This window comes from Chaetodon trifascialis, chromosome 21, assembly GCF_039877785.1.
Source record: "Chaetodon trifascialis isolate fChaTrf1 chromosome 21, fChaTrf1.hap1, whole genome shotgun sequence".
In the NCBI taxonomy this organism is placed as follows: domain Eukaryota; kingdom Metazoa; phylum Chordata; class Actinopteri; order Chaetodontiformes; family Chaetodontidae; genus Chaetodon; species Chaetodon trifascialis.
The window spans coordinates 14,007,623-14,033,350 of record NC_092076.1 but is presented as its reverse complement, the minus strand read 5'-3'; the positions used below and the strand labels follow the sequence as shown (position 1 = coordinate 14,033,350).

At 44.2% G+C, this 25,728-nt stretch overlaps 2 protein-coding genes across 3 annotated transcripts; one reads left to right on the top strand and one right to left on the bottom strand.

Annotated features, from left to right (window-relative positions):
- The first annotated feature begins 2 nt into the window (after positions 1-2).
- Positions 3-13,117, top strand: tom1l2 (target of myb1 like 2 membrane trafficking protein). Of its 2 annotated transcripts, XM_070989923.1 has the most exons (15): positions 3-103; positions 524-608; positions 1,391-1,469; positions 1,729-1,878; positions 2,986-3,120; positions 3,252-3,410; positions 3,963-4,079; positions 4,312-4,445; positions 4,583-4,634; positions 6,678-6,846; positions 7,711-7,840; positions 8,079-8,154; positions 9,039-9,098; positions 10,400-10,436; positions 10,535-13,117. In XM_070989923.1, exons 1-15 carry the CDS (start codon positions 52-54, stop codon positions 10,681-10,683), a joined length of 1,584 nt encoding a protein of 527 aa, XP_070846024.1. In that variant the 5' UTR covers positions 3-51; the 3' UTR covers positions 10,684-13,117. The 2 variants fall into 2 exon arrangements, with proteins under 2 accessions (XP_070846024.1, XP_070846025.1); XM_070989924.1 differs by lacking the exon at positions 9,039-9,098.
- Positions 13,118-18,498: 5,381 nt separating this feature from the next.
- foxl3 (forkhead box L3) lies at positions 18,499-21,177 on the bottom strand. The gene is made up of 3 exons (XM_070990970.1): positions 20,928-21,177; positions 19,653-19,821; positions 18,499-19,508 (listed from the first exon to the last, which is right to left on the bottom strand). Exons 1-3 carry the CDS (start codon positions 21,032-21,034, stop codon positions 19,035-19,037), a joined length of 750 nt encoding a protein of 249 aa, XP_070847071.1. The 5' UTR covers positions 21,035-21,177; the 3' UTR covers positions 18,499-19,034.
- Positions 21,178-25,728: the final 4,551 nt, after the last annotated feature.

The following is a 25,728-nucleotide window of genomic DNA, read 5'->3' as shown; positions in this document are numbered from 1 at the left end:
GTTCATGTATCATCATCATCCCATGGACTGACTTGTTTGTTGTCGAGCAAGATGGAGTTCCTTTTGGGAAATCCTTACAGTACCCCTGTGGGGCATTGCATTGGTATGTAACCAGATGTTTAGGGAACTACGCCGCGTGAAGATAGACGTATATGTCGTGAAAATGCATTTGTTTTATGTGATAGTCGTTTTGGGGCTTGCTACCGTTAGCATGCTAACGTCCCTGAATGAGTTCTCTACAGCTGGAAAGCCATCGTTAGCCGCCTAGCTAACCAGTAGTAACGGTAACATCTACTGTCACTGTGCGAGCAATATTGTTAACTACAGGTCTGTTCTCTTTCATTGTCAATTCGGCCAGTGCCAAAAACATCAACCAGAACAATTACTTGTATCCTAAATGATGACTAATAGCTAAGTTAGCTAACAGTCAGCTAGCCGTCGGTCATCGTCATACAGTAGGTGTGCTGTGTTTTACTGAGAACACCTCAGGTTATTTTCTCAACTAACTTTCCGTGTCTTTCAGAGAGAGCCACTGATGGCTCTCTGCAAAGTGAGGACTGGACCCTCAACATGGAAATATGTGACATCATCAATGAAACAGAGGATGGGTGAGTACCCAGACTACCAAAGGAAAGTCAATCGATATCTGTACCTGTTGTTGATTAACTCTCTTTCACGCATTCGTTGAATTCTGTCTTCTTTGTTCCTGTGCTGCTTAGATAACGTCAAGACATTGCTGCAGCCAGATATACTATTGTCCTCAGTGTTTTTCCTCATGTCTCTTATCTGTGTCATACTAAGAGAAGAAGCCTTGCTCTGGCTGTGTGAGGTGGATTTGTGCAAGGCCTCATTGCTTATCTCACCCCCCTCCATTAACCTTGTACTGTATATTTAAGCTGGTGTGTGAAGTCCAGGTCTTGTTTGATTAGTCACTTGTAAACTGGCTCAGGTGGGTCTAGCCTAGTGCAGTGCACTCTGGATCAGCAGTCTGTAAAAAGAGGTCTGACTCCACTTTTTTCTTCTCTCTGGGGAATGGGAGACGCGTTATAGGCCCACTGCTCTGAGGCTAATTTGATCTGTTTGCAGCCTTTAAAGACTTAAAAAGTTAATTATTACTACCGTGGAGCCACATTGTCATTGAAGAGATTGTGACAAGTCAAAGAATCATTGACATGTGTCTGCACCTGGTATTCTTCCCAGCTTTTGCACTTGTGTCCATCGTCCTACCAGAGCCATGCAAAATGCCCCCTTAAGCCCTCTGTCATAAAGTTCTTGGTAACTGTGTTAGATCTGCTTTGAATGACTTGCCACTCCATTTAAAAGCGGTGCGCATGGCATGCAATGCTGTCCTTTAATGTGTGCTTTTACCTGTGCGTTTGCATGTGTGCAGGCCAAAGGACGCCATTAGAGCAGTGAAGAAGAGGCTGAATGGCAACAGGAACTATAGGGAAGTGATGCTGGCTTTAACGGTGAGTGGGCAAGAGGAGGGCAGCTGCATTGTATTTATTGTTACAGTACTAAAAAAGGTCCATGTAGACTTGTTCTCCTTTTACCTCTCACATAAGGTAATCTAATTTAGAGCAAATCACCTGTTGGCACTTGATTGTATCACATAATTTGCATGCACAGTCCAACATGTCACACCCACTCTGTGTCTAACTTCAGCGTGCCTTTAAAAGAGTTGGATTCGCAGTTTACCAAATATTAGTTCCTCTCTGCATCTGTCAGGTCCTGGAGACGTGCGTGAAGAACTGTGGACATCGTTTTCACGCTTTGGTCACTAGCAGGGACTTTGTTGATGGCGTGCTCGTTAAAGTCATCTCCCCTAAAAACAACCCGCCTACGATCGTTCAAGATAAAGTGCTTGCCCTGATTCAGGTAAGATAACTTGCACCTTTATTGCCTTTGTGTTGTGTGTCATGTTTAGTCATTGCATGTCATAAACCTTGATAGGTTATTCCCATGAGGGGTACTGCGTCTGGATTTTCTGTTTTAATGCTGTACATCAGGGTGAGGCCTTGCAGCATAGGCGTTTGTTGTAGTGCATGTGGCTGTGCGGCAGTCCAGAAGGTGTCCTGTCCTCTTCAGGCAGAGCATCAGGTAAAGCACAGTGTCTCCAGGGCTTCAGGCAGGAGCAGCTCTAGTTACCTGGCACAGCTCGGGTAACCCTGTAGGGCTCATGTGGGCCACTCTTATTTCCACCAGGGAAACCATGTGACCCCAGCTTTACAGCATGGATCGGGGGGAGGGGGGGGGGGGGGTCCAGTAGCTCTGAGTGAGAAGGGAGAATCTAATTGCTTCTCATTTGTCTAGTCATTAGCCAAGCAAGTTTGTGAGAGGAGGGTGAGCTGGGAAAACTGTGTGGGAAAACGCACTGAGCAGCACTCCCTTTACACAACATCAAGAGCATTGTTGACATGTCTTTGTGTAGCAACAGAGCCACCTGTCTCATGTGTGTACCTTTGTAGCTGATGAAAGTGAGCGTGTGTGTTCAGTTAATAGGCCGTGCAGCATTTGAGCTCAAAGTTATTGTTAGTTAATTAACTCTATTGGTTTTGCATCAGCTTTATGTTGTTTTCGGACGCACTTCAACCAAACCGAGGGAGCCATTTTTGGAAATTTGCATTTTAGATCAAACTGGCGGTGCGGTTTGAAGTGGAGAACGCTTCTGGATCAAAACACTTGTCCACTTATTTTCTAAAAGTGTGGGATGTGTCGGAGCTGTCGTAGTGGCCCAGTTTAGCTGCAGCCTGTCCACGGCGGAGAGAGAGCCGAGCCAAGAGCTTTGTGGTTTGCTGACTGAATGTATTCAAGGCAGACAAAACCAAATGATCTGAGAACAGGCCTCTTTTAGTATTCTGACGTCCCTTGCTTTGTGTGCTGTGTCAGCCTTCCCTTTGCCCATTGTTTTGCTTTCTGTTTTTTGTTTTTTTTAGCCTCTCGCTCTCCTTTCTTTTGACTCCTTCCTCACTCTTCCTGTTCCAGGCATGGGCTGATGCATTCAGGAGCAGTCCAGACCTCACAGGTGTGGTCCAAATCTACGAGGAGCTAAAGAGGAAAGGCATCGAGTTCCCCATGTCCGACCTGGAGACCCTGTCACCTATACACACACCTCAGCGGGTGGGAGGCGTCGTACTAAGCAGCTTAAATGTGTATAGATGTTTGTGTGCGAAGAGCGAGCACAGTGTGACTGTCTTCCCAGATAATCAGCCACATTTTAAGTATTTTATCTCTTTCTCTGTTGCTTCCAGGCAGCATCTGCTCCAGAGGGCGACTCCACCCTACATAAGTACAGCACCACCACCACCACCACCACTCAGCCCACGCCACAGGCTGTCCCACCAGCCTACCCCACCCCTCAGGTCCCCAACATTCATGCCTCTGGATCTATCAATCCTACACCTGAACAGGTATGCTATCACCCTGTGGCAACCTGCTCTTCCTTGACAAGGAGCCAGTGGTTCTCAGTTCCAGCCTTTTTTGTCAGTCCTGTCACGTTCACCAGCAGTCATGTTAAGAATATCTTCAAATGAATTGCTAATAGCAATAAAGTGGATGTGGCTGCAAACTGTCAGAATTAAGGTTGATTTTGTGAAGCTTGGATTTGTTCCATGAACATTTGGAAATGAAGAAACTGTTCTGTTTAAGCAACTATTATTCAGTGCTTTTAGCAAGCAATTTCAAATATTTACTTTTTGGGAACAATTTCAGCTGTTAATAATTTGAAATATATCTGCTTTACTTTAGCTAACGATTTCAGCCTCTGTGAGCAGCTTACATGTCGTAGTCCAGTTTGTATTTTTTAGTGAAGTTGAATTATTAGTCCAGATTTCCTTCACAAAGTACCACCTGTGAGTAGTCCTGGCTGGGAATCACTGTCCTAAAGTAATGCTGTTGGCTGCAAATGACCAGTTTTCCACTGATAAACTAAGCGTGGCTGAATTTAACTCTGCGACACACAGATTTGCCGGCTGCGCAGTGAGTTGGACATTGTTCGTGGAAACACTAAGGTGATGTCAGAGATGTTGACTGAGATGGTCCCGGGACAGGAGGATGCTTCAGACTATGAGTTATTGCAGGCAAGGAACCACCTATGGGTGTGGTTGTGTGTGTGCATTCTTCCTGATGTGTGTGTGTATGTGTGTGTGTGTGTGTGTGTGTGTGTGTGTGTGTGTGTGTGTGTGTGTGTGTGTGTGTGTGTGAATTAATACGTATAAAGGGTTGTATTTTTATCCTTCTAAAGACATAGAGAGCATTAAGCCTGACATCACTATTCATATGTGTATGTGCTGTGTGCACGCGTGTGTTCAGGAGCTAAACAGGACTTGCAGAGCCATGCAGCAGAGGGTAGTGGAGCTCATTTCCTGCGTTTCCAACGAGGCAGTGACTGAGGAGCTGCTGCATGTCAACGATGACCTCAATAACATTTTCCTACGCTACGAAAGGTTAGAACCAAATGTATAAAAAGCAGATGCAAGCTCATCTTTACCTCCATGTCACTGTGTGTTTGCACAGATTTGCTTAGGCACATCAGTGACGAGCTCTTTGTCATTTCTCTCACGCCTTTCTTTCTCCGCCTCAGGTATGAGAGGTTTAGGTCTGGGAGGTCCTCCGCTCAGAGCGTCAACAATGGGGTGAGTCAGCAGTTACTAACTCAGGTGGTGAAACGCCCAGTGTTTGCATCAGCGCTCATGTTTTCTCATCCTCTGATGTTGGCAGTAATGTGGATTGCATGATACATTACCAGTCAGGCTTTGCAGTGTCTTTCAAGTGTTGGTCTGTCAGTGGTTTACCAGATGTACATGCCTAATTGAATGGAAACCCAACAAAGACATATATGTACTTATTTTCATCCTAAAATGCAAATATCATTATTTACAATTTTATTTATTCATTTGGAATATTCTGTTTTCCATTGTCCATCTACAGTACAGTCAGAGCGGGCCTGTTGTGTTCAAGTCCTGTCCAGTAGGGGGAAACACTGACTGGGACAATAACAGTAGTCAATCAAAAGCAAAGTCATTTCATTTTGGGAAGCGCTGGAACTGAGCTGGTTGAATTTAGACATGCACTTGTGTTGTCCTTGATTATTATTGTAAACTTATGCCTTTGGTTTGAGGCTGGCTTTAGGTTGCCACGGTTTGCACGTCCTTTTGGCTAATTCTGCCATATTTCCTGCGATGTTTATTAATGCGCACGGTCCCCGAGGAACAAACTGAATAAATACAAGTAAATGACAGAATGAAACGCAATCAGCAGTCCAGTCACAGCTGTGGAGCGGGCCAAGTGGGGCGCTCAAACAGGCTGTTTTAGGATTCATCAGCCGAAAGACCTGAGAGCATTGTCGAAAGCCTCTTTGCAGCAACATGTGCAAGTCGTTGTTACTTCTGTATGTCTGTTATCTATCATATCGCTGTCTTCCGATTAGCTTCCATTTATCCTGCTGTCATTGATCATTTCCCGCCTCGCAATGTTTTAAATCCAAAAAAAGCAGAGCAGATTTTATCCAGGAACTCATTAACAGGTCCATGTCCTGTGCATCACATGCCTGCAGTAGGGACCTTCATTGCGTCGTGCCTTTTGTCAGTTTCCTGTTGTCTCCACCTCATCACATTTTCTTTATTATACACCAAAATGTAAACTGACCAGAGTCATTGCCAGGAATCTGAAAAAAGGCATGAGGCAAAGATACTCTGCTGGCTCATCCTTACCTCTTCATTGGGTTTCCAGTTTTATTCAGGCATGGTGTAGCTTCCATAGTTATCATGCCTTTGCATTGTGCCCTGCACAGGCATGTTAATGATATTCACTGTCTCTTCCTTTCTGTTCTTTTCTGTTCTTCTGTTTCTGTGGCTAGCTGAGACAGGCAAGTATGAAAATATTGTCAACCTCCGTAAATGACCGGTGTCACCACACAGCAACTGTTGAAACATGGCTAAATGATATGGGCCCTTCCCTCCACCAGTATCTGTCACCCCATATGGCATGTTTTGACTATGCAGCCCCCCGACAGCCAGCGATACGATGAAGCTAGAGGTAGACGGACAATGACACGAGCTTAAGATGGCACTAAAATGAATCGCCGTCATGTTGCGTTTGCATCATCTCAAGCGGTTTGGGATTTGCAAAGCCGCCTTGATACATGAACTCCTTCAGAGCTCAAAGGTTCAGTCTTCCCTTCTCCCTCCTTGTTGTATTTCTACCTTCTTAAGGGGATGGTTTTGTCTTTCTGGATAACCAGCACTCCTATAGTTTATGATAATCAAGAATTGATGGATGAAGTTCATTTCCTCTAGACAAATACTTTCAAAACCTACATATGTAGACCTGATGTAGATTTGCAACCCCTTAAGAAACAGTTTTCCAGAAAGTTGCTTAATTTCCTTCTTTCCTCAGTTACAAACATTTTCATGCTCTCCTGAAGCTAACCAACACGTTTGTGCTCATAATGCGCCATGCCTTCATTTTTTATTTCCACCACAAGTTTTTCTTCTTTTCTTTTCTTCCATATTTTTCACATGCAATCAAGGAACGATATACTGTTATAACCCTGCCTTTCCTTAGCCTCCCACAACCGGATTTATTTTGCTGCTCATGAGCCAGAAACCCTAAATGCTCCTCTCAGCTCCTACGCGCAACAAGAGCTTCATCATGTTTCGTCACGTCTCTCTCGCCAGGTCCTGAGTGAGGCCACGGAGGACAACCTCATAGACCTCGGCCCAGGCTCCCCGGCGGTGGTCAGCAACATGCCGAACGCAGCCCCGACCAGCTTGCCCCCTGTCCTCACAGGCCCTGTGGGAAGGCCCTCCTCCCCGGCCACCTTGGCCTCCCGCCTGGCTGGCCTTGGTATGCACACGCTTCCTCTGACATTAGCCAAGCGTTCACGTTCTTCTTCTCATTTAACATCTTGCAAATGCAATCGCAGCTGTCTAAAATTAGGCTTAAAAGGCTTAACGTATGTCTTACTAATAGTAATAGCTGGATGTGTTTGTGAACATGCGTGGCTGAATCACACCAATTTGAGGGGTTTTTGCTAAACTAGCTCGATGGCTAGCTAGCAACGTATTACTAAGGCCAAAGTGAGTCTACTCATGCTGGAACAGAAGCTCCAGCTAAAGACAAGACAGAATAGAAGCTAGGATTCTGCCACAGGCCTCACCTACATCACTGGATTAAAGGTACAGCTCCATGTGTTCCACTTCCTTGCCAAGAGTTTGATGAGAAGATCGATTACGCTCTCATGCCTGTGTGTTAAATATAGAGCTGGAGTCACTGATAGCCCAGTTTAGCATATAGACTGGTCACAGGGTGAAGGAACTTGCCTGGGTCCAAAGTTCGAGTGTGAGGTTGCTGGGCAACCAGCAATGATTTCAGGAAGCCACTGCACCTGGATGCTGGTCGCCAAGAAATAGTTCCAGAGATAGAACCTAGTCAGGACGAAGCTTTAGAGGCGCTAGGCTAACAGTTTCCCCACACATACAGTCTGTGCTAAGCTAATCCCTACTCAACCCCATAGTTCATGCACAATGTGGTATTGATCTTCTTATCTCTAAAAGTAAAAAACTATTAATTTAGCCCACAGCTATGCTAATGGTTGCTAGAGCATTTTGACATACCTCTTTGCAGTTCATGCAGTTGGATTCTGTTTTATGTTGCAGGGCTACTTGACATTCTGTGTACTTTCTGTCTTCTCTTATCTTATCTCTTTAGACATGGGCGCAGACAGTGTCAGCAGCACCTTGAGCTCCCTGTCTAGCTGTAAGCCCCCTCCCACCCAGGATGACTTTGATGTGTTTGCTCAAACCAGGACCGGAGCTCTGTCTGAACCAGCACGCAAAACGTAAGGATGCCTCGTTGATTCTACCCCACCTTCAGCTTTAGGCATCAGAACTGACAGAAAATGTGTGGCTTTGCAGATCCCGCTGTCGTTTTGAAGATTCATGTCTAGTTGCTCTTGTTTTGTTTCACTGACAGTCCAGAATCCAAAGATTACAATGATAGGAAAGGCAGAAAAGCAACAAATCCTCACACTAATACAGTATAACTGTACAAAGGCTCTTGTCTTCATCTTGTCTCAGCTCTACTGCAGATGACAGCGCCGCCTCTGGCAGCCTCCCTCCCACTCTGGATGTCCTACAGCCAACTGCAGGAGCGGTGAGTCTCGGGCTTTTCCATCCAGTGTGGGCTTTCATTTTCAAACATGTTGGAGTGTGTGTCTGATGCCATGCACTGAGCTGTGCTATGCCAAAGCAGACGTTTTCTCCTGTGCTTTTTAACGCGTGCTGCTGGATGCTACTAACTGCTCAGTTAACACAGAAAAAGCAGGTTTCAGCTTGTCTGGAAGACTTAAACGGCGGCGTCTTAAGTGTGCAGTGCTGCGAAATTACTAACAAGAGTGACGTGTGTTTTGTCTGAGTTGTTGTGTGTGTGTACAGCCTTGTTAGAACCATGTTTTCACTGCTGAACTGTCAAGCAGGAAAGGGAATAAAGGCCAGTCAGATGCCACTAATGGGTTTGTTTTATGTTTGAAGTGATCGCCTCATCCAAAGAGAGTCACACTGAAGCTTCTGCTCTCCCGATACGCCTGGTGTGAATGTGCTCTGTGGGCTGTTGACTGAATGAAATAACTGTGGCTACTGGCAGAAGCGACCTGCTGTGCTGTCAGACACGACGCTGCTCACCGCGCTCACCTTCAGCCGCTTTACTTTCCTCAGCTTGTTGGACGCGTTCAGCTTTCTCCTGCATATTGATGTGACCCCTCGTCGTTCTCACTGGCGCGTGCGTGCGTGCGTGCGTGCGTGCGTGCGTGCGTGCGTGCGTGCGTGCGTGTGTCTCACTGTGCCACTCCATCCTCGAACATTCATCTCTAGTCCCTCATTTTTTTCCTCACAGAATAATTTAATAAGTTGCATTTGAGTTGACCCTGAAGTTCATTTAAGTCATATTTTTGTTGTGTTTGGGCGGGATTTTTTTTTCTGTTGTGGCATTGCTGCCCCCCTCCTCCGGCCACCTGTGGCGGTCTTGATGCTGCCCCGTAGGGTGTCGGAGGCCAGTCCTCTGTCATGGATGACATAGAGGAGTGGCTGTGTACTGATGTGGTGAGCCCATCATGATTTTTATTTCTGCCTGCACTCCTCTCCCTTTCTTTCCTTTTTAGCTCTCTTTTCTCCCTTTCCTCATTTTAAAACTGCTTTTAAAGCCAGAACTTATTTCTCTCACGTTTCCTCACTTTCTGATCACATATTAACAGTTCACTTTAAGTTACTAACAGTGTGCTGTGGAGACAAACTAATTTTGTCATTTTTTTATGACAAAATTCAGTAAAATGGGCATGAGGTTTTGAATGCAGATATGTGTTGCTGCATGCAGTTTGAGGTAAGGCTTTCCCACCAGCCATGGACACACTGTCAGGTGTCCAATCAGGCTGTAGTCTGGAGCTGAAACAGCACAGTGACATTCTGGTTTCTAAGTCTGTCTGTCCTCAGCTCAAACAACCAGGGTTTAAAGTTTCCTCTAGTGTGAGATTTTTAGTTGTAGCTGAACGTTTTTGTGTGACATTTCCTAACTGATCCAGTCGTTTTTGTTGCCTCATCTAAACCAAATCACAACCCAAACCCACAACTTTTTTCTTTCTTTGGCAAAAGGGAAGAAGGGCGCGTGTAATTTTGTGGTAAAGCATTCCAAGAGTCCATGCTCATTTTACAAAAATTGATGAGACTGTGTTGCCTTGGTAACATCCAGCTGTTTTGGTGGGGAAACAGCTGGTGGATTTGTTTTGGTGTTCATATATTTCCTACAACCTTGATTCCAAAAAAGTTGGGGCACTGAGTGAAACATGACTAAAACGAGACGTGATCGTTTGCTAACAGTACAAAGTCAATATATTTAATGTTTGACCTCAGCAGCTTGATTGATTTTTCTAAATATCTGCTTATTGAGTTTGATGTAGCAACACGTTTCAGTAAAGTTGGGACAGGAGCAACTAAAGACTGGGAAAGTCTCATTGTTAACAGGTGATAGAGTCATGATTGGGTATGAAAGGGGCATCCTGGAAAGGCTCAGTCGTTCACAAGCGAGGATGGAGAGAGGTTCAGGAACACTTCAGAAAGCAGTTCATTTGCAAATACGCTTTCATTTAGGTTTTAATCAGCATCTCAACTCTTTTGGAATCAGGGTTGTATATGTGGAAATTCAAGAAATGTAGCATAATATTCCAAATGGGGGTGGGTGGGTGGAGATGAGGGGTAAGTTGGTTGTATAATAAAACCTAAGTGGTGGTGAGTGTGTGAGAGATGTACGCGGTGCTGATGTGGGTTTGCACAGCATCAGGGTTTGCAGTGGATTAAGTTTTGCAGAGTCAAGTCCCAGGTGTGACGTTGTTGTCCTTGTTTTTCAACAGAAAGGAGATGAAGGTGAGGAAGGGGTGACGAGTGAAGGTAGGACCACCTAAATCTCTTTTGCTCTCATTTTCCTGCTACATTTCGACCACAAAACTCTCACATTCACATCCCTCTCCTCTTTCCAACGCTTCCAGAGTTTGACAAGTTCCTGGAGGAGAGAGCCAAAGCAGCAGAGATGGCCCCCAGCCTACCGTCGCCCCCCAGTGGCGAACCGGGCGCAGCGCAGGGAAACCCCAGCCGCAAGAAGCCGGACCGACCGGAGGATGCTTTGCTCGCCATGTAGACCTCCCACCTTCGCCCTTCAGATCCCCGGCCTAAGACCCGACCATCCGAGCAGCATCACCCGAAGACAGACTGACCTGACACTAAAACACATCCACCTCCGCTCTTACTCATCACAACACTACTCACACTACAGAGATTTGTACACGCTCTCCTTGTAAAAAGGGAATTATTCATGTTTTCCATTCGTTTCTCACAAGGAAAGGGAAAACCTAAACACATGGCCCGTCTCGATTCGATGGATGTCACCCACACGATGAGCGGTGTCAGAGACTGTGAGGCAGCCTGCTTTGACCTTCTTCTTTGACGTGTGAAGAGTCTCCCTCCGCCTGTCGTGGACTGCAGAGCTTCGTGTTGCAGCTAATCCTAAAAACAGAGTTTTATAAAAGAGGCGTCCTACTGTTCTTGTCATTTGTAGCAAATCGGTTTCTTACCCAAGCCCTTAAAGCATGCATTAACGCCACCAAACGCGACCATTTCAGTTTCTACAATTAAAGAGCCCCCAGCAGAAAACCTTCCGGGCCGTCGCTGCAGAACCGCGGCGAGCGTACCCGCGAGGACGTCGTTTCGTTTGGGTATTTTGTTCGTGTCCGTTCCTTTGCAAGTTAGTTGTAAATCTGTAAATGAGAAATGTCAAGTTTATCACTCGTGTGTATATTTAAGCTACATATGTATGAAAGAGATGTCGATTTAATGTAGATTTTTTGAAGAGGGGGTTTATCTTTCCAGCTGCTCTGACGACAGGGATGTACCTCACTGGGGGGGGGGGGGGGTTTCATGAGAGAAGGGAACGCTTACGCATCGGATCATTTCCAAAAAGTCCGAAGAAGAAGAAGGGAATTTATTTTTTATGATTGGCATAATTGCGCACCGCACCAACAAATGTGATCCTCCCCTAAGTCACATGCTGTTCATTTCTCTCTGGCAGACTTAGCCGCAGTACTTTGATTATAAGTCGGTCACAAGAGATTATTTTTGCTGGGATTTTATTGGCCTGAGGCTGCTGTCTTGAGTTTTCTGCAGGTAGTTTTAATTCCAATTCGCTCTCGCTTCTGGAGTCTCCTCAAACTGAACAGCAATGAGTTGACATGGGCTGAGTTCACAGGGATGTTATTTTCCAGTAAGGACTGGTCTTACTGGTCGCTGAGGAGACACCGTTTTAACTCCTTCCTTCTGATTCTCGCTCTGAAATCGAGGACCAAACTCTTTCCTCTGCACGTGAAAGATTCTGGATAATTGGGCTTCGCTCGCACATTTTCCGCTCTTCCAAAATCTGCAGCTCCGTCTCCGGAGATGTAACGAGAATCCAGTGTCACACTACAGAAGCCGCTCGCGCGTTATCGCCGTGCGTTTCTCCCTCGCCGACGCCTCAAAAGACTTGACCTTTCAGCGCGGCATTTGTTTTCCGAAATGAGCCGGCTGCAGACGCGGCGCTGCAAACGAGACATTTTAGACGATAGCAAATAGCAACATGTTACACAATCACGACGAGCTTAAAACAAGCGCGCACTTTGCCAGCCGCGTCACCTTTCAACTCGTACTGTAAATCACTTAACACTTAGCCTGATGTAATTAATGAGAGCCGTTCAGAGGATATTTGAGTCTAGAATTAATTTATTCAGCACTGTTTTTGTTTTGTTTTTTTGTTCAGATCAGTATTTTAAATCATTTTTATTGTAAGGGAAAATGGGAAAGGAGCTGAGAAATCCTCACCACGGTGTGTGTTTTAGTGCTTTTTATGGAGTTCAGATTTTCCTTTTTATACATTGCCGCTGGCTAATGTTCTCTTATTTGTCGGGGTTTATTGGTTACATGGATGTTCTTGTTGCTTGAATGTGTCCGTGGCGTAAAAGCATGGACGGAGTTGATAAGGGCAGCCGTAGCTGGAAGAGAATCACACCATTCGTCTCATGAAGGATACATGTTTTAATAGCTTCACTCTTCATTTTCTGGACTGACTAGCACATGACAACAACAGACATTATTAACTTACTTTAGACAAAGCAGCAACATTGCACATTTTGAAAGGGAAACCTCATTCCTCCTCCTGCTTCCTTGTTTTAGTGTTCAGCTTTGTGTGTGTGTGTGTGTGTGTGTGTGTGTGTGTGTGTGTGTCAGCTGTTCTGTAACACAGAAATGTTTGATCTCAGTTGATTGGGAGGAAAAAAAAACGATGCCTCCTAATGTGTGTTCAAAAGAAAAGTTGTGATTCTCCTGTTTCCGAAGCTGGCCCGGATCAGCCCCGGCGCGTCCTCAGCGGAGTTTCACCTGAAGCTCGCCGTCGATCCGTTTCTTTTGTGCGTCTCTGGATGATTTGAGGAGAGATGCTGATGAGGGAGGCTGTGCTGTGTGACTGCCACTTTTCTGAGTTGCCTCATCTCTCATTTCTCTTTGTGTTGTTTGACTTCTGCATGAACTCTAATAAAACATTAGCAGTGTGTCCGCATCTGTCTTTATTTTGTTGTCTAGAGTCATTTCTGTTATTCGCTCCTCTGCAACACACTGCTGCTACTGTAGTCCTCTCCTCGGCGGGCCATCCTCTGCCCGGATCCCTCCTCAGATGGTAAAAGCTGCAGCTGACCTGTAGTAAACTCTTCCCATTTACCTTACCCACCCCCCACCCCCTCCTCACTCCGGAGGCCTGTGGGCCCCACACCAGGGGCTTCCCCATTGGTCGCCAGGAATCGCCTCATCCCGCAACGTGGCCCCTCACGTTGCACCTCGGACGCTGGAGCGTTTTTCCCGGTCAAAAAGAAAGAGGGGTGTGTCTGTGGGACTGGAAGGCACCAGCGCACAGGATCCATGTTTGACTCGACATGTGCCGCTTCTGAATGAGTGACCGCCTCACGGTCTGTGAAGTCACGCAGCACAAAAGAGCTGCTGGATTTCTCTCTCAGAGGTAAATGCTTTTATGTTTTCAAGTTCACAACTGAGGGAAAACTGGATTCAAGTGAAGGTCTTCGCCTTTTAGACGTGTGTGCTATTGTTTTAGGCTGGATTTTAGATCACTGGAGGGAAACGTGTTCAGATATTTGGTCCTAATCCAGGAAGGAAATGTTTTTATCAACATTAGCTGAAGTACCATGTGCTGCTCGTTGGTGTGAGATTGTGCCATGTTACTGTTTGTGTGTCTGCCACAGCTTGTCCTGTAAGGCATTCGTTGATGGTGAGGCAGTGATCTGGACAAAGAGTCAGCGCTGCCCCTTCAAATCAAACTTAGCCACACTGGTCACATTGTGCCCAGCATCACATCACTCGACTGTCATCTGTTGCAGAGGCCAGAGCGTGTGGAGCTGTTGGTTCATGAAGAGCAGAAATCTGGAGGATCCACTCTGGTGTTTGTGATTCCCACCACACATGCACTTACAGTGAGCACACCCTGGTGGCTGGACTACGGAGCCTGACGGCACACGTGTCAGAGGCCAAACTGAGTGGAGAAGGATGAGAAATTCATCATCCAATAATACGAATTTGTGAGAGCCTCCACGGGAACCTCTGGATCGTCCTCCACATGTTCCAAATGAGAGAGGACATGCCGCCCAGAGCTGTGGTGCATTGTAGTTGCATTGCATGTCATGCTAACATAGTGCAATGGATCTGCTTTGCAACACAGAACTTGGTCAAATAACAACTCAGCACTTCAACAAAAGTGTTCTCAGACAGTAACATCAGAACTGTAATACACAGATTTATCCATGTACTGTTACTGCTTTGAGATTATTACCACTGTTTCTTATGTACTGTGTAGAAAGTAGGTATAAAAATGATGTCAATATCTAATTTTATAATTAGATTGGGAATCTTGTCCAACAAAGATCCCCAGCCGCAGCTCTTTTACCATCAAGCCCACCAGACCACCCTCATATTTATTATATTCTGCAGAGATATGGATCATCTGTTTAAATTGCCGCCAGTCTCCCTTTGATTTAAAATTTTCTGACATGTCAGGAGGAGATATGTCACACAATCTGAATATATAATGTTTTTATCAAGTGTAATGTGTGTTTTTTTGTTTTTACCTCTGTATATCTAGTACCAGTGGTTTTAAGTGATGGAACATTAAACTAATGACCACATTAATGCATCAATAACTCTAATCCAGTAATATAATATTCATTATTTTCAAACTGACTATTCTGCATGATGAGTATTTTTGCTTTTGGCATATTTTGATGCAAATACTTTTGTACTTTTGCTTAAGTAAAATTTTGAATCAGAGCTTTGTCAAAGGGTAGTTCAATATGGCAGTGTGTGCATATATACATACATACATACATACATACATACATACATACATACACATATACACACACACACACACACACACACACACACACACACACACACACACACACACACACATATATATATAATATATTATATATTATGACATTATACATATAGCAAAGCCTCACTGTTATTTTTTTTAGTTTACGTCTTCAGAGCTCTTTTTGGTTTTGGCCGCAGTTGCTATCAAGCGGTGGGTCAAAGGGTCAAAGTGGGACCCTCTAGTGTAAGAAACACTTAACATTTCCTGGAGCGTTACCACAGGTGAAGTGTTTATCACACTGACACATTTAAACAGATATCTGGCAGATTTCTCTGTTCTATTTTCATTTGAATGTCAAGCCCTTTCTTTTATTAAATTGCCTGTTTTCCATTTTCTTCCTGGTCACCTCCAGTCAGCCACTTCTGCAGGGACGTCCTTCTAACGGTCAAAGTGTAAACACGTCTCCCAACTGCCATTGATTGACACGCCGTGTTGAGTTTCTCATTACTGACACACACACACACACACACACACACACACACACACACACACACACACACACACTTGAAGCCATTTTAAAAATAAAAGCATATTCCAGCCTTTAAAGCGTGCGTACCTGCAGCGGCTCTGCACGTGCCGTGAAATGGCAAAGGGCAGAGATGTGAGTGTGTGTCAGAGTCCTCAGGCTATTTCGCTGATCTTCATTAGCTGGCAGCTCATACTGACGTCAGTGTCTTTTCGGAGCGGGCTATTCACGCGCCTCCAGCCCCAGCGCGAGGAAACAGTTAAGATCAGAGAAATTATACTCACGCGCTAAAGAGATACGCGCTCAGAGAAGAAAACCATCCACTCGCCGGGATCCACCACAGCCTCAGTGAAATCCAATCGCTAAACAAGCACTCAGGATTAAATGACCTATTTGTGTTTATGATTTACTTTATATTAACGTTGCAGATCAGCGGTTTCCCAATTTCTTCTACCTGCAATCCCGCTGCTTCCTGCCCCTGAGCGGCTCATTTTACCTGGCAGCGCACACACGTAATGAAGTCTCAAACAAATTCACACTCCTAGAAATGAGAAATATCATCGCTGGGATAATTATAAACAACTGGCTCGAGATGTTGGAGGGATTAACCAGGGCTGGAACAAAGTGGATGCATTTAGAGCAGCTGTTTAATAGAGGCCATTCACTGGGACACTGTGCCAGTAGCTACACCTCTATATATTCACTGACAACATAATATGTGCATTGACTTTTCGGGCCTGACTGCTGCTTTCTCTTTAGCTGCCTCGGAAGACCCCCGGAGCCTCGGAGCACTTTATGCTAAGTTAATTTACCCAAATATATCCGCGGCATCATGGCGGCCCCCGCTATTCAACATCAACAACTTTGTTAATGGAAACTTGCTGATCCATAAACGTTTGTGCCGCCGCAGACGTTTGCTGGGGGGCAGTTCGCATATGAATGTTAAAAACCTCACAGATCGATGAGGGGCATTTGCAAAGGAGGCATAAGGTGTGTTTAATTATAATTGCGTCATGGGGGGATGTGCGTGCGTGTGTGTGTGTTGGGGGAGGTGCTGCTGTTAAGGCTCAGGCAGGGGCCTCTGTATTTAAATAGGGTCACATCTCGGCCTCACCTTGCAAGTGTTATGCTATATTAAATGCCACTCATGTTAAGTGTGTTGAAACCCTCCTCTGATGTAGTCAAGACATAATATAAAGGTTAAATTGAAAAATGTCCCTTCAACGGCACAGCAACACGCCATGATTGATCTCCTTTGTACAGGCAAGAAATGTTAGGCAGACCTGTTTCTTAGGCCTCTTTTAAGAGTGTGGGTACAATATGTTACGATACGGAGTGACTGGATTAGGATTTAAGCGTCACTCAATCAGGATTTCAAAAGGTCAATGAAAAATTAGCCAAATGTGGGCAGAAAGTGGGTCTGAAACGACGGCGCTCGGCCAGAAGAGGCCTTTTTTCCACAGCAGGGAAAAGCGCCGCTGTTGCTTCTAATATGTAGTATTATTATATGTGTGGCTCTGTTCTGTGGACGGAGTCTGTTTTCCATACTACACACTGATTCCAAGCAAATATTGGATGTGGTGCGTGCAGTGTGCACAGCCAACGGAGGAGTTAAGAAAAAAAAATAAGATCTTGGAAAACAAAGAATAAAGTATTCAGACAAAAAAGAAAAGAAAAGAAAGAAGTTTGAATCTAAAAATCTGGACGGAAACAGGAAATTATGCAATACTCTCTCTGTGCAAAGGCAGCCAAAGTGTGACTTTCGAAGGGCAGTGTCAATTAAACAGAACTTTTCTGACGTGCTCCTGCAAAAGAATCTCCACCAACAACAATTTCTAACAATTTTTTCACCTGCGAGCAGTTCCTCTATTTCCTTTGCGCATTGCATTGTAGGAGAATTGAGTGCATCAAAGGCAAACTTGTCACTTTTGACTTTTCACTTGCTTAGTATGAATACTGCTCCCTCTGGCCACCTTGATGCAGGTGCTGCCCCCCCTCGTGGGTGTCATATGCATAATATTTTGCATTAGGAATTTTAAATCACTAATGTGTATTTTTCATAGTAGTTAAAGTTAAAGAAAGCGATGAATGTGCCATCAGCCAGCCGCCACTGTAGACCTCAAAATGTTAACTGTGCCAGTCTTAATCTACGCACATCAGACAATTACAAAAACTGCTAAATAAGAGATATCAGTACGCGATTCCTTCACTCTCACTGACATAGTTTTCAACCTTTCTATATACTACAACAGCATGACAGAAGTCCTGAGATGCAGTTCTGACCTTTTCAGTGGAAAATCTGAATATCCCTATGAAAGACTTCTGGAGGCCTGAATCTGATCTGCACCTACTCTCTGTTTTTAATCTAATCTGCAGTGACACGTTGCAAAGTCACATTTTGAGCATCACACTTATTGTTCCATTTCCGTCTACATGGGATGAAAATATATAATTTTTTTAGTATATTAACTGTTCAGACTGTATACCTTGATTGTTAGTATGTACAGCACTGTGTAGGATTTGTACGTTTTATGGGTGTGGGACACATCGAGCGTGAGCCAGCAAGCACAGGACCCTGACACTGAAGCAGCTAAATGGAATTCAGCCATCACTGCCTTTATTTTTTAAACCCGTGCTTTCCTGACTGTGACAGGTCAAAATGTCCTCTGTGAAGCAGCTAAAATGAGAGGAGCAATTAGATTTTTTTTCTGTTGACATTGTTCACTAAAAGTAAAAATGTCAAAGCCTGACTCAGCTCAGAAATGTGTTTCCCTTACTGTTACTTTACTTTGGATGTTTCAGTTAAACCTTTGAAAATAAAATATTTGCATATTCATAAATTCTGAAAAAAAAAATCTGCATTTTTTTAATGAGGGAGAGGAGATAAATCTGATTTTAGAAGTGAGTTTTAACAAGGAAATTGAACTTATTTTTGTGTGGAGGGCAGCCTTAAAAATAAAAAGGTAGCAATCAATATAACCAAATCTGCCATTGATCAGAAACCAATCATAAATCATGTTCAGGGTGAACAGGCTGTATTTTCTGGCTAAATGACAGACAACAAGGGGAAACCATGAGATTCTGAATCAACTCTTCTTTCATGAGGAAAACCATCTGAACTTCTGATCTGATCTGAAAATTCTGGGAAATGCAGTTTGTTTCACCTATCTTGATTTTTCCAAGTGTTCTTGAACACATCATACGTGTGCTCACAGCTCCTGTATATACATATAGAGAGTAGTGTCAACCTAGTCTGTCAGCACTGGACACTGCACATACACTAATGGCAACACGGATGCTTGACTGTGATGTTCTGTATTGTTCACATATGATCTTTTAGATGACCTCTTAGACAGCGTGATGCTTTCTCTAAGTGACTGTAGAATCCATCACATAATACTGTACCTCCTTTCTTTGTTCCTCATTTACATTTTCAAGTCAGTAAAATTCCTCTGGCGGAGTTTCTCTTCTTTCTTTGCATGTCCTCACAGTACTTCCCAGTGTTGGACACAAACATCGATGAAGGGTTAAGTTCAGCCTCTGCTTCGAGCTCCTCTTACAGAGTCCAGAAGTGCAGGTTCAGATGTTGGGGCTCCAGAACGTGTATGGGTGGCCCCGTGGGCCCTATGTGAACGGGGCCGTGGGAGGATCTGAGCCCAGGCAGGGGTGGATCCGGAGTGGATAGGATGTAGTCAATGCTAAACTTGATCTCTGACTCGGGCTTCCCCTGCTGGGTGGTGTTGGGGATGAGGTGGTTCTGCTGGGGGCCTGGCCTCGGCCTCTCGGGGTTCAGGGGGCAGATGGTGGAGTCGGGTTCGGGGCGGCGAGCTGCAGGTACGCGCTGATTGCTGTGGCTCTCCAAAGGATGGAAAGGGATTTCTCCTGAATCACGGAAGCCGATTTTCATGTTCCTCCTGCGCCGGCGACGCCGAAAGTTTCCATTTTCAAACAGGTCGAGCATGGATTCACAGCCGGTGGCAAAAGTCCAGTAGTTTCCCTTTCCCTTCTCATTGCCCTCTGTCCGAGGAACCTGTGGGAAGTACATAAACACTTCAGGATGATTACAAATATTATGCAACTAATAACAATAATAAGAAGAAACACACTTTTGCTACTAACAGTCAGCAGGCCCACATTAACTACGTGGTTAAAGGGGCCTCGTGTTGTTCTGTACCTTGATGAAGCAGCTGTTGAGAGACAGGTTGTGTCTGATGGAGTTCTGCCACGCTCTCTGGTTGGAGCGGTAGTAAGGAAACCTCTTCATGATGAACTCATAGATGCCCGACAGAGTGACCCGCTGCTCGGGGCTCTGCTGGATGGCCATGGCTATCAGAGCTATGTAACTGACACACAGACACACACCTCAGTCAGGTGACACAGTGCTGACAGTACATGATAAAGGCTATTAATCCTTATATATGCTCTTATTTGAGCCACAGACCACACTGCAGAGTGTGTGTAAAAATACTGACAATTCCAATTTTATTTTATTTTCTTCTATTCAAACCTAATATTAAGAAAAGTAATGAAGTGTTAACCCTTTTCTTTACAACACCCTGAACAGTTTGATGAAGGTGATACAATGTAAATGTTAACATAATTCGTGGTTGTTACAGCAAATAATAATACATTTTATCTTCTGTGTTGTATAAGTGATGCTACGCTACGAAGTCCAATAACAGAAATCTGAATGTGGTAAAAAGTCAGATACACAGCGCATGAAAATTCATTGAACTGCAGGTTTTACAGCCGTGATCTCTGAGAGCCTGCAAGGTGAAGCAAGCCGATCATTGACATCAGTTCAACATCATGTTTATGTCAAGCTACTAATCAGGAAACATGATCGAATATGAAGCTGTTAACCATCGTTTTCCATGGAGGAACCGCCTCAGTGAGGAGGGAATAGAAGTTTCTGAATATTATTTTTAATTTCACTTTGAGTCTAAACACATGCAAATCATCTTTCCATTTTATTTTATCTGATAATGTGACAAAAGTCAATGAAATAACATTTTCAAAAACTGAAAAATCAACTGAATCTGAACAGAAAATAAGCACATGATAGATATCAGTGATGCAACTGCTTAAATATGAGTCAACTGCACCAATATCTAACCACAGCTCTGAAAACAAGGTTCATTTTTCATAATGTATTTTAAAAGCTATCACACAGGTAAAACTGAAGCAGGCTGCAGTTATAGAAACATTTTTGTTTTGTTTTGTTCAAGCTGACAAACTTGGTGATGATGAATTAAAAAAAAAAAAAAATCATATTGAAAACAAAGTTAATTTTGTACTTTTTGAAATTAAAAATAAAAATGAGGAATCAATAGACATTAAGGGCCACATTTTAGCTTGTGTGAAATTGAATTCTAATGTCTTTCTATCACATTTGAAAACCTGCAAAGTGTCGCAGGACATGCTGGCAGATGGGGGAAATAGGTCCTACCTGTACGCTGGTCTGCACATTTTCTTCTCCTCGTCAGTGCTGGACGAAGGGTATCCGTCTCCATCGTAGTTGAAACAGTTGAAGGGGTAGTGAGAGTTATCAAACATGTCTGCACCTTGAGGGGTCAGATGTGTGACCCGGAGTGTTCGGCTCCTCTGACTCTCCTGGCCAAAGCCCAGCAGCTACAGCCTGTCCTGCTGCTCCGCTCTGCCACCATGCTCTGCTCAGCCAGCTGACGCCTGCTCGCTCTGAGCTCTGCTGCTGACTGCTGCCTGCAGCCCCCCTCTGCCCCCTCCTCGTCCCAGCCGCTCTCCAGGAACGGCTGCAGGTCTCAAGGCTCGGGACCACCTCTCTGAGGTCTTTGAACTCCTTCTGGTCTCGTGCACAGCACTGCAGACTGTACCTCGTCTTTCAAAATAACCTTTTCTAGAGCAGACAACGCTTTAAACTTGAACTTAGATCAAAAATTTACATAAAAGAAATGCGTAAAATACACAAACATATCTCCATATTGTACATGCTGTGCCTGTGCAGGCTCTGGTTTTTATCTTAATAGTCTGTGTTTTTGCAATTAAAACTTAATTCTTGCAAAAAGTTCCAACATTTCTACAGCTGTTGGGTAAGTTTAGTGGCGTAGACGGATGTTTTCCCTCTCAAGTGTAGAGTAACAAGTCCAGCAAACAGGAAATACTGAAGTGCAGAGCCAGTGGGCTTCGGTTCCCCAACATTGCTTTCGGTTAAGTGCTCTAGCTGTTCGGCTGAGCTGGATTGTTCCCTTTTCTTTTTGTATTTTCAGCAGCATAGAACAACTCTGGGCTGTTGGCCTTTGTTGAGTAATGAATGGAGGCTATCTGGGGTCAGTTTCCAGACCCCAGTCCAGATCAGACTTTATTTTAGCATTACATGATGATCGGTTGGAAAAAAAATGTTAACAATGCAGCAGAACCAGAGACGTCGTGTACTTCATTCCATGCATTCTTCTCCTTTGTACCTACGTTACCCACAATGCAACCCAACCACCCACACTTTGGTGTGAGTTCAGGTGTATCATGCCAGCGGCAGTGAATGTAGCCTCCAGCAGACACGGTGCGGTCTGGTAAGCTCGCTTCTTTCCCCAACTCACACTGACTCAAGTGACATCACTTGAGGCAGACCTCTGGAGCCACAGAAGACTTTATACAACTGTTTCACACATGCAGTAGTTCTCTTTGACACGTCAAATCAGAGGAGTGCCCTTCAACCTGGACTCGACTGGACTTGAAGCAGCCTGGTGGTCTGAACGCAGAGCGAGTGTGCCGGACAAACGGCTCCCCCCCCCGACCTCCAGCAGGATTCTGGGTGGTCCGCAAAGCTTGTAGACCGCCTTCATGTTTTATTTTGCTTCTTTTTATAGACTAATCTCTTTAACTGTACTTAAAACAGCCAGCCCCAAACCAACAAACAAGATCCTTTGCATCTTTGTTTTCTTTTTCTCTCCGTTAACTCTTTGGGGTGTGTGTGTGCGTCCACTCTGGCAGACGTTTAGCCAACAACGGGAAGTTTTGTAGATGCTATCTATAATGCTCCATAATGGCCATAAATTGTTTCCGTGTCTATAAAACAGGGGGATGTGTATTTTGAAGGGCAATTGGAAGTCTCCCGTGAGGCGACAGAGGCCGGGAAAACAGCCCGAGGTCTGCCGGGCCTCTGTGTGTGGCCCCCGCTGCTGCAGCAGAGGCCTGCAGGCGCTACATCGGCCGACCCTGAGACACTGAAGCAATCTTCTCTTTATTCCTGATTGGCTAATGAAGCAGCTAAAAGGTCAATGCTGTACGCAGTTACAGGTGCAGGCCCAGATTTTTTAAGCAGCTTATGAAAAAGCTGCAGCGCATCTTGAAGCATGAGAAGAAATCAGTGGAGTTTTTCTTCTCTGTCACATGAAACGGTGTTTTTGGTGCACAGGTAAAATAAATCCTGTACCACTGAGACACTGAGCTCATGTGCTTTTTTTCTGATTCCAGTTGTTTTTGTATTTTGTCTTCATATAGATTCTCCTGCTTTTAAGCCTTTGAATAAATGTGTGTCTTTCAACACATGTCAACCTTTAATGTTGCAAAATTAACTTTACAGCTGATGTAACTGAACAGTTACAGGGACTTTTCACTGGTTTTGCACATCACATCAATATATGGCAACATCATATGCTTTTCTCTGCGTTCTTTTTTAATTTTAAGCAAGTCTCAATAAAAAGAAGATTTAGAAAAGCAGACTTTAACATGTTTCTAATAAACAGCGTTTTGAGATGAACTTCTGAGTAGAATTTGAAAATGTTTATTTGCAGCATGTGATTGTTGTGTTTTGCTATGTTCTTAGTTTGTCACTGACTTTTATTTCTTTTTTCTTTTTTAATCTTTAAATCTTTAATCACTCTAATCTTTGATTAGATTTTTGCTATCAGCTAAGCTACACCAACATGTCTCAGCATGCAGCAGGCTTTTCATTGAGTTCATTTTTTTACATTACGTGAATCAAAACCCTCATGTTCAAATGATGCTTTGCTAAAAATAATTTAATTTTTGATTTAATGTATCATATTTTTTCCCCTGAGTACTGCCAGGGTGGAATTTTTAAAGTATATTTATTCACTGTACTACTTGAGTATTACTATGTCATAGTGATTCATACTCCTTTGCAATTACTAGAGAAATACAGATGATCAAATTCAGCTATGGACATACTTACAAATTAAGATTTTTCATACAAAAATAAGCTGATCTTTTTAAAAAATTATGGATTTGTTTAGATTAACCTATATATACCTATACAGCAGTTTCATGGTATACTGAGGTATGAAGTATCATATTACATACAGCCCATTTGCTCATTTAAGGTTTTTATTTAAAAACGTATTTCGAGCTTCATGTCTGCCAGGACATAATGTTTTATGAATCATAATAAAGTGTTTGTTCAACCAAAAAACCTCTCTGTTTTCATTTATTTAAGGATCATTATACCTGATGATAATACTCAGAATCTGAACGATAGTAACTGTACACAGTGATATCGTAAAACCGTGGTATTTTCTGGGACTGTTATCGTGAAGATCTCACACAGTTGCAGCTCCTCCACAAAATCAACAGAACCGACTCTATTAAACAAGCAGCTTCCAAAACGAGCTCATTCAGCTGTCAGGAGTCGTCTGGGCCCGTTCGCTCCAGACGACAGAACACATCGTTTCATACAAAGCTGTAAGACCAACAGAGAGAGGCAGCGCAGAGGAGAGGAGGAGGTCACCGTATCAGGTCGGTTTGAACTGAGATCTGATAAGCACCTCACGGTTCACTCCCATGACGAGGCTTCCTCTGGCGTCCTGTCTGCGGCCGGCCGCAGTGATTACAGCCCTTAGTTCTCCTCTGGTCACTCTCTGTCCCTCTGATGGTTGTCTCAGCCTCCGCTTCCTCCATTCATAGCTCTGTCTGCCTGCGTGTGTGTGTGCGTGCGTGTGTGTGTACATGCATTTATGTAAACCAACCAAGTTGCTTTTCCGGGGGCTGTTCTGTGAGGAAAGGTTATGAAAACACAGCAGTGCACTGGGAACTGTAAACATGCTTACGAGCTGGGGCTGAGGGCCATTTTCCTTTGCACTGTACTGTGCAGCCATCCTCACTGTCAAATTACAGCGGCTCACAGGGAGCAGATAAGACCTCCACAACAGGCCTGCGCTCACCTGGGTGCTGCTGCTGCTGTCTGACTCACCGAGTCCACTGTGCTTATCTCGATTGGAGCTCATAGCTGCAGTTGGGCAGAGGAGCTTATTTATTCAAAGTGGGGTCAACATTGCTAAAAAAAAACAAAAAACTTCTAAGGAATCAAAAAGTTGCTCCAGCTTACTAAGATTTCACAAAACAGAGATACACCTTTGGTCCAACTCCAAATTCCTGTCATTGCTGCATGATGTGATCTCAGATTTTCAGGAGCTGCATGTGTGTCAGTTCCAAACTTTGTAAACAGGATACTGATCTGAATTTCACTTTTTTTTCCCCTTTGGCAAGCTCCGACTTACATTTCTGCACTCAAAACAATGGAATTTAACAACCTACTGCGTGACCTCAGATGACTCTTTAAACGCTGGACTCTTGAGGAATAGATCAACAGCTGTAACGTTAAAATGCTGCTTATGTGTTAAAGTGTCGTGATTGATATTCCAATAATATCATGGATATAATGATATACAACAAGAAGTACTTTTACTTTAACACTTCAAGTACATTTTGCTATACTTAGTACGGGGCTGCATGGTGGCGCGTGCCTCACAGCAAGAAGGTCGCCGGTTCGATTCCCAGGTCGGGCCTTTCTGTGTGAAGTTTGCATGTTCTTCCCGTGCATGCGTGGGTTCTCCCCGGGTACTCCGGCTTCCTCCCACACACAAAAAAAACATGCTCATTAGGTTGACTGGTGACTCTAAATTGCCCCTAGGTGTGAGTGTGAGTGTGAATGCTTGTGTGTTTGTGCCCTGCGATCGGCTGGCGACCGGTCCAGGGTGTACCCCGCCTCTCGCCCGTCGACAGCCGAGATAGGCTCCGGCCCCTGCGACCCCGAAAGGGATAAGCGACGTAGAAAATGGATGGATGGATAATTTAGTACTTTAATTGTGACTGTTTGTGATTACTGGAAGCTTGAAATAGCCTTCAGGAGCAGAGGCTGAGCTGCTAAAAGAAGAAGAAGAAGAAGAAGCTGTTTTAATTATTCCTGATCACCAGTTTAGATCGAATAACAGCTTTCTATTCATCTTCCACCATGATTAAATATGAATCATCTCTTC

Coding starts and splice junctions, on each gene's coding strand:
- foxl3 (XM_070990970.1), bottom strand. CDS start 21,034: ATGTTTGATAACTCTCACTACCCCTTCAACTGTTTCAACTACGATGGA. Junction 19,822..20,927: donor ATGTGCAGACCAGCGTACAG/GTAGGACCTATT, acceptor TCTGTGTGTCAG/TTACATAGCTCTGATAGCCA. Junction 19,509..19,652: donor TCAACAGCTGCTTCATCAAG/GTACAGAACAAC, acceptor TACTTCCCACAG/GTTCCTCGGACAGAGGGCAA.
- tom1l2 (XM_070989923.1), top strand. CDS start 52: ATGGAGTTCCTTTTGGGAAATCCTTACAGTACCCCTGTGGGGCATTGC. Junction 4,080..4,311: donor CAGACTATGAGTTATTGCAG/GCAAGGAACCAC, acceptor GCGTGTGTTCAG/GAGCTAAACAGGACTTGCAG. Junction 8,155..9,038: donor TACAGCCAACTGCAGGAGCG/GTGAGTCTCGGG, acceptor GCTGCCCCGTAG/GGTGTCGGAGGCCAGTCCTC.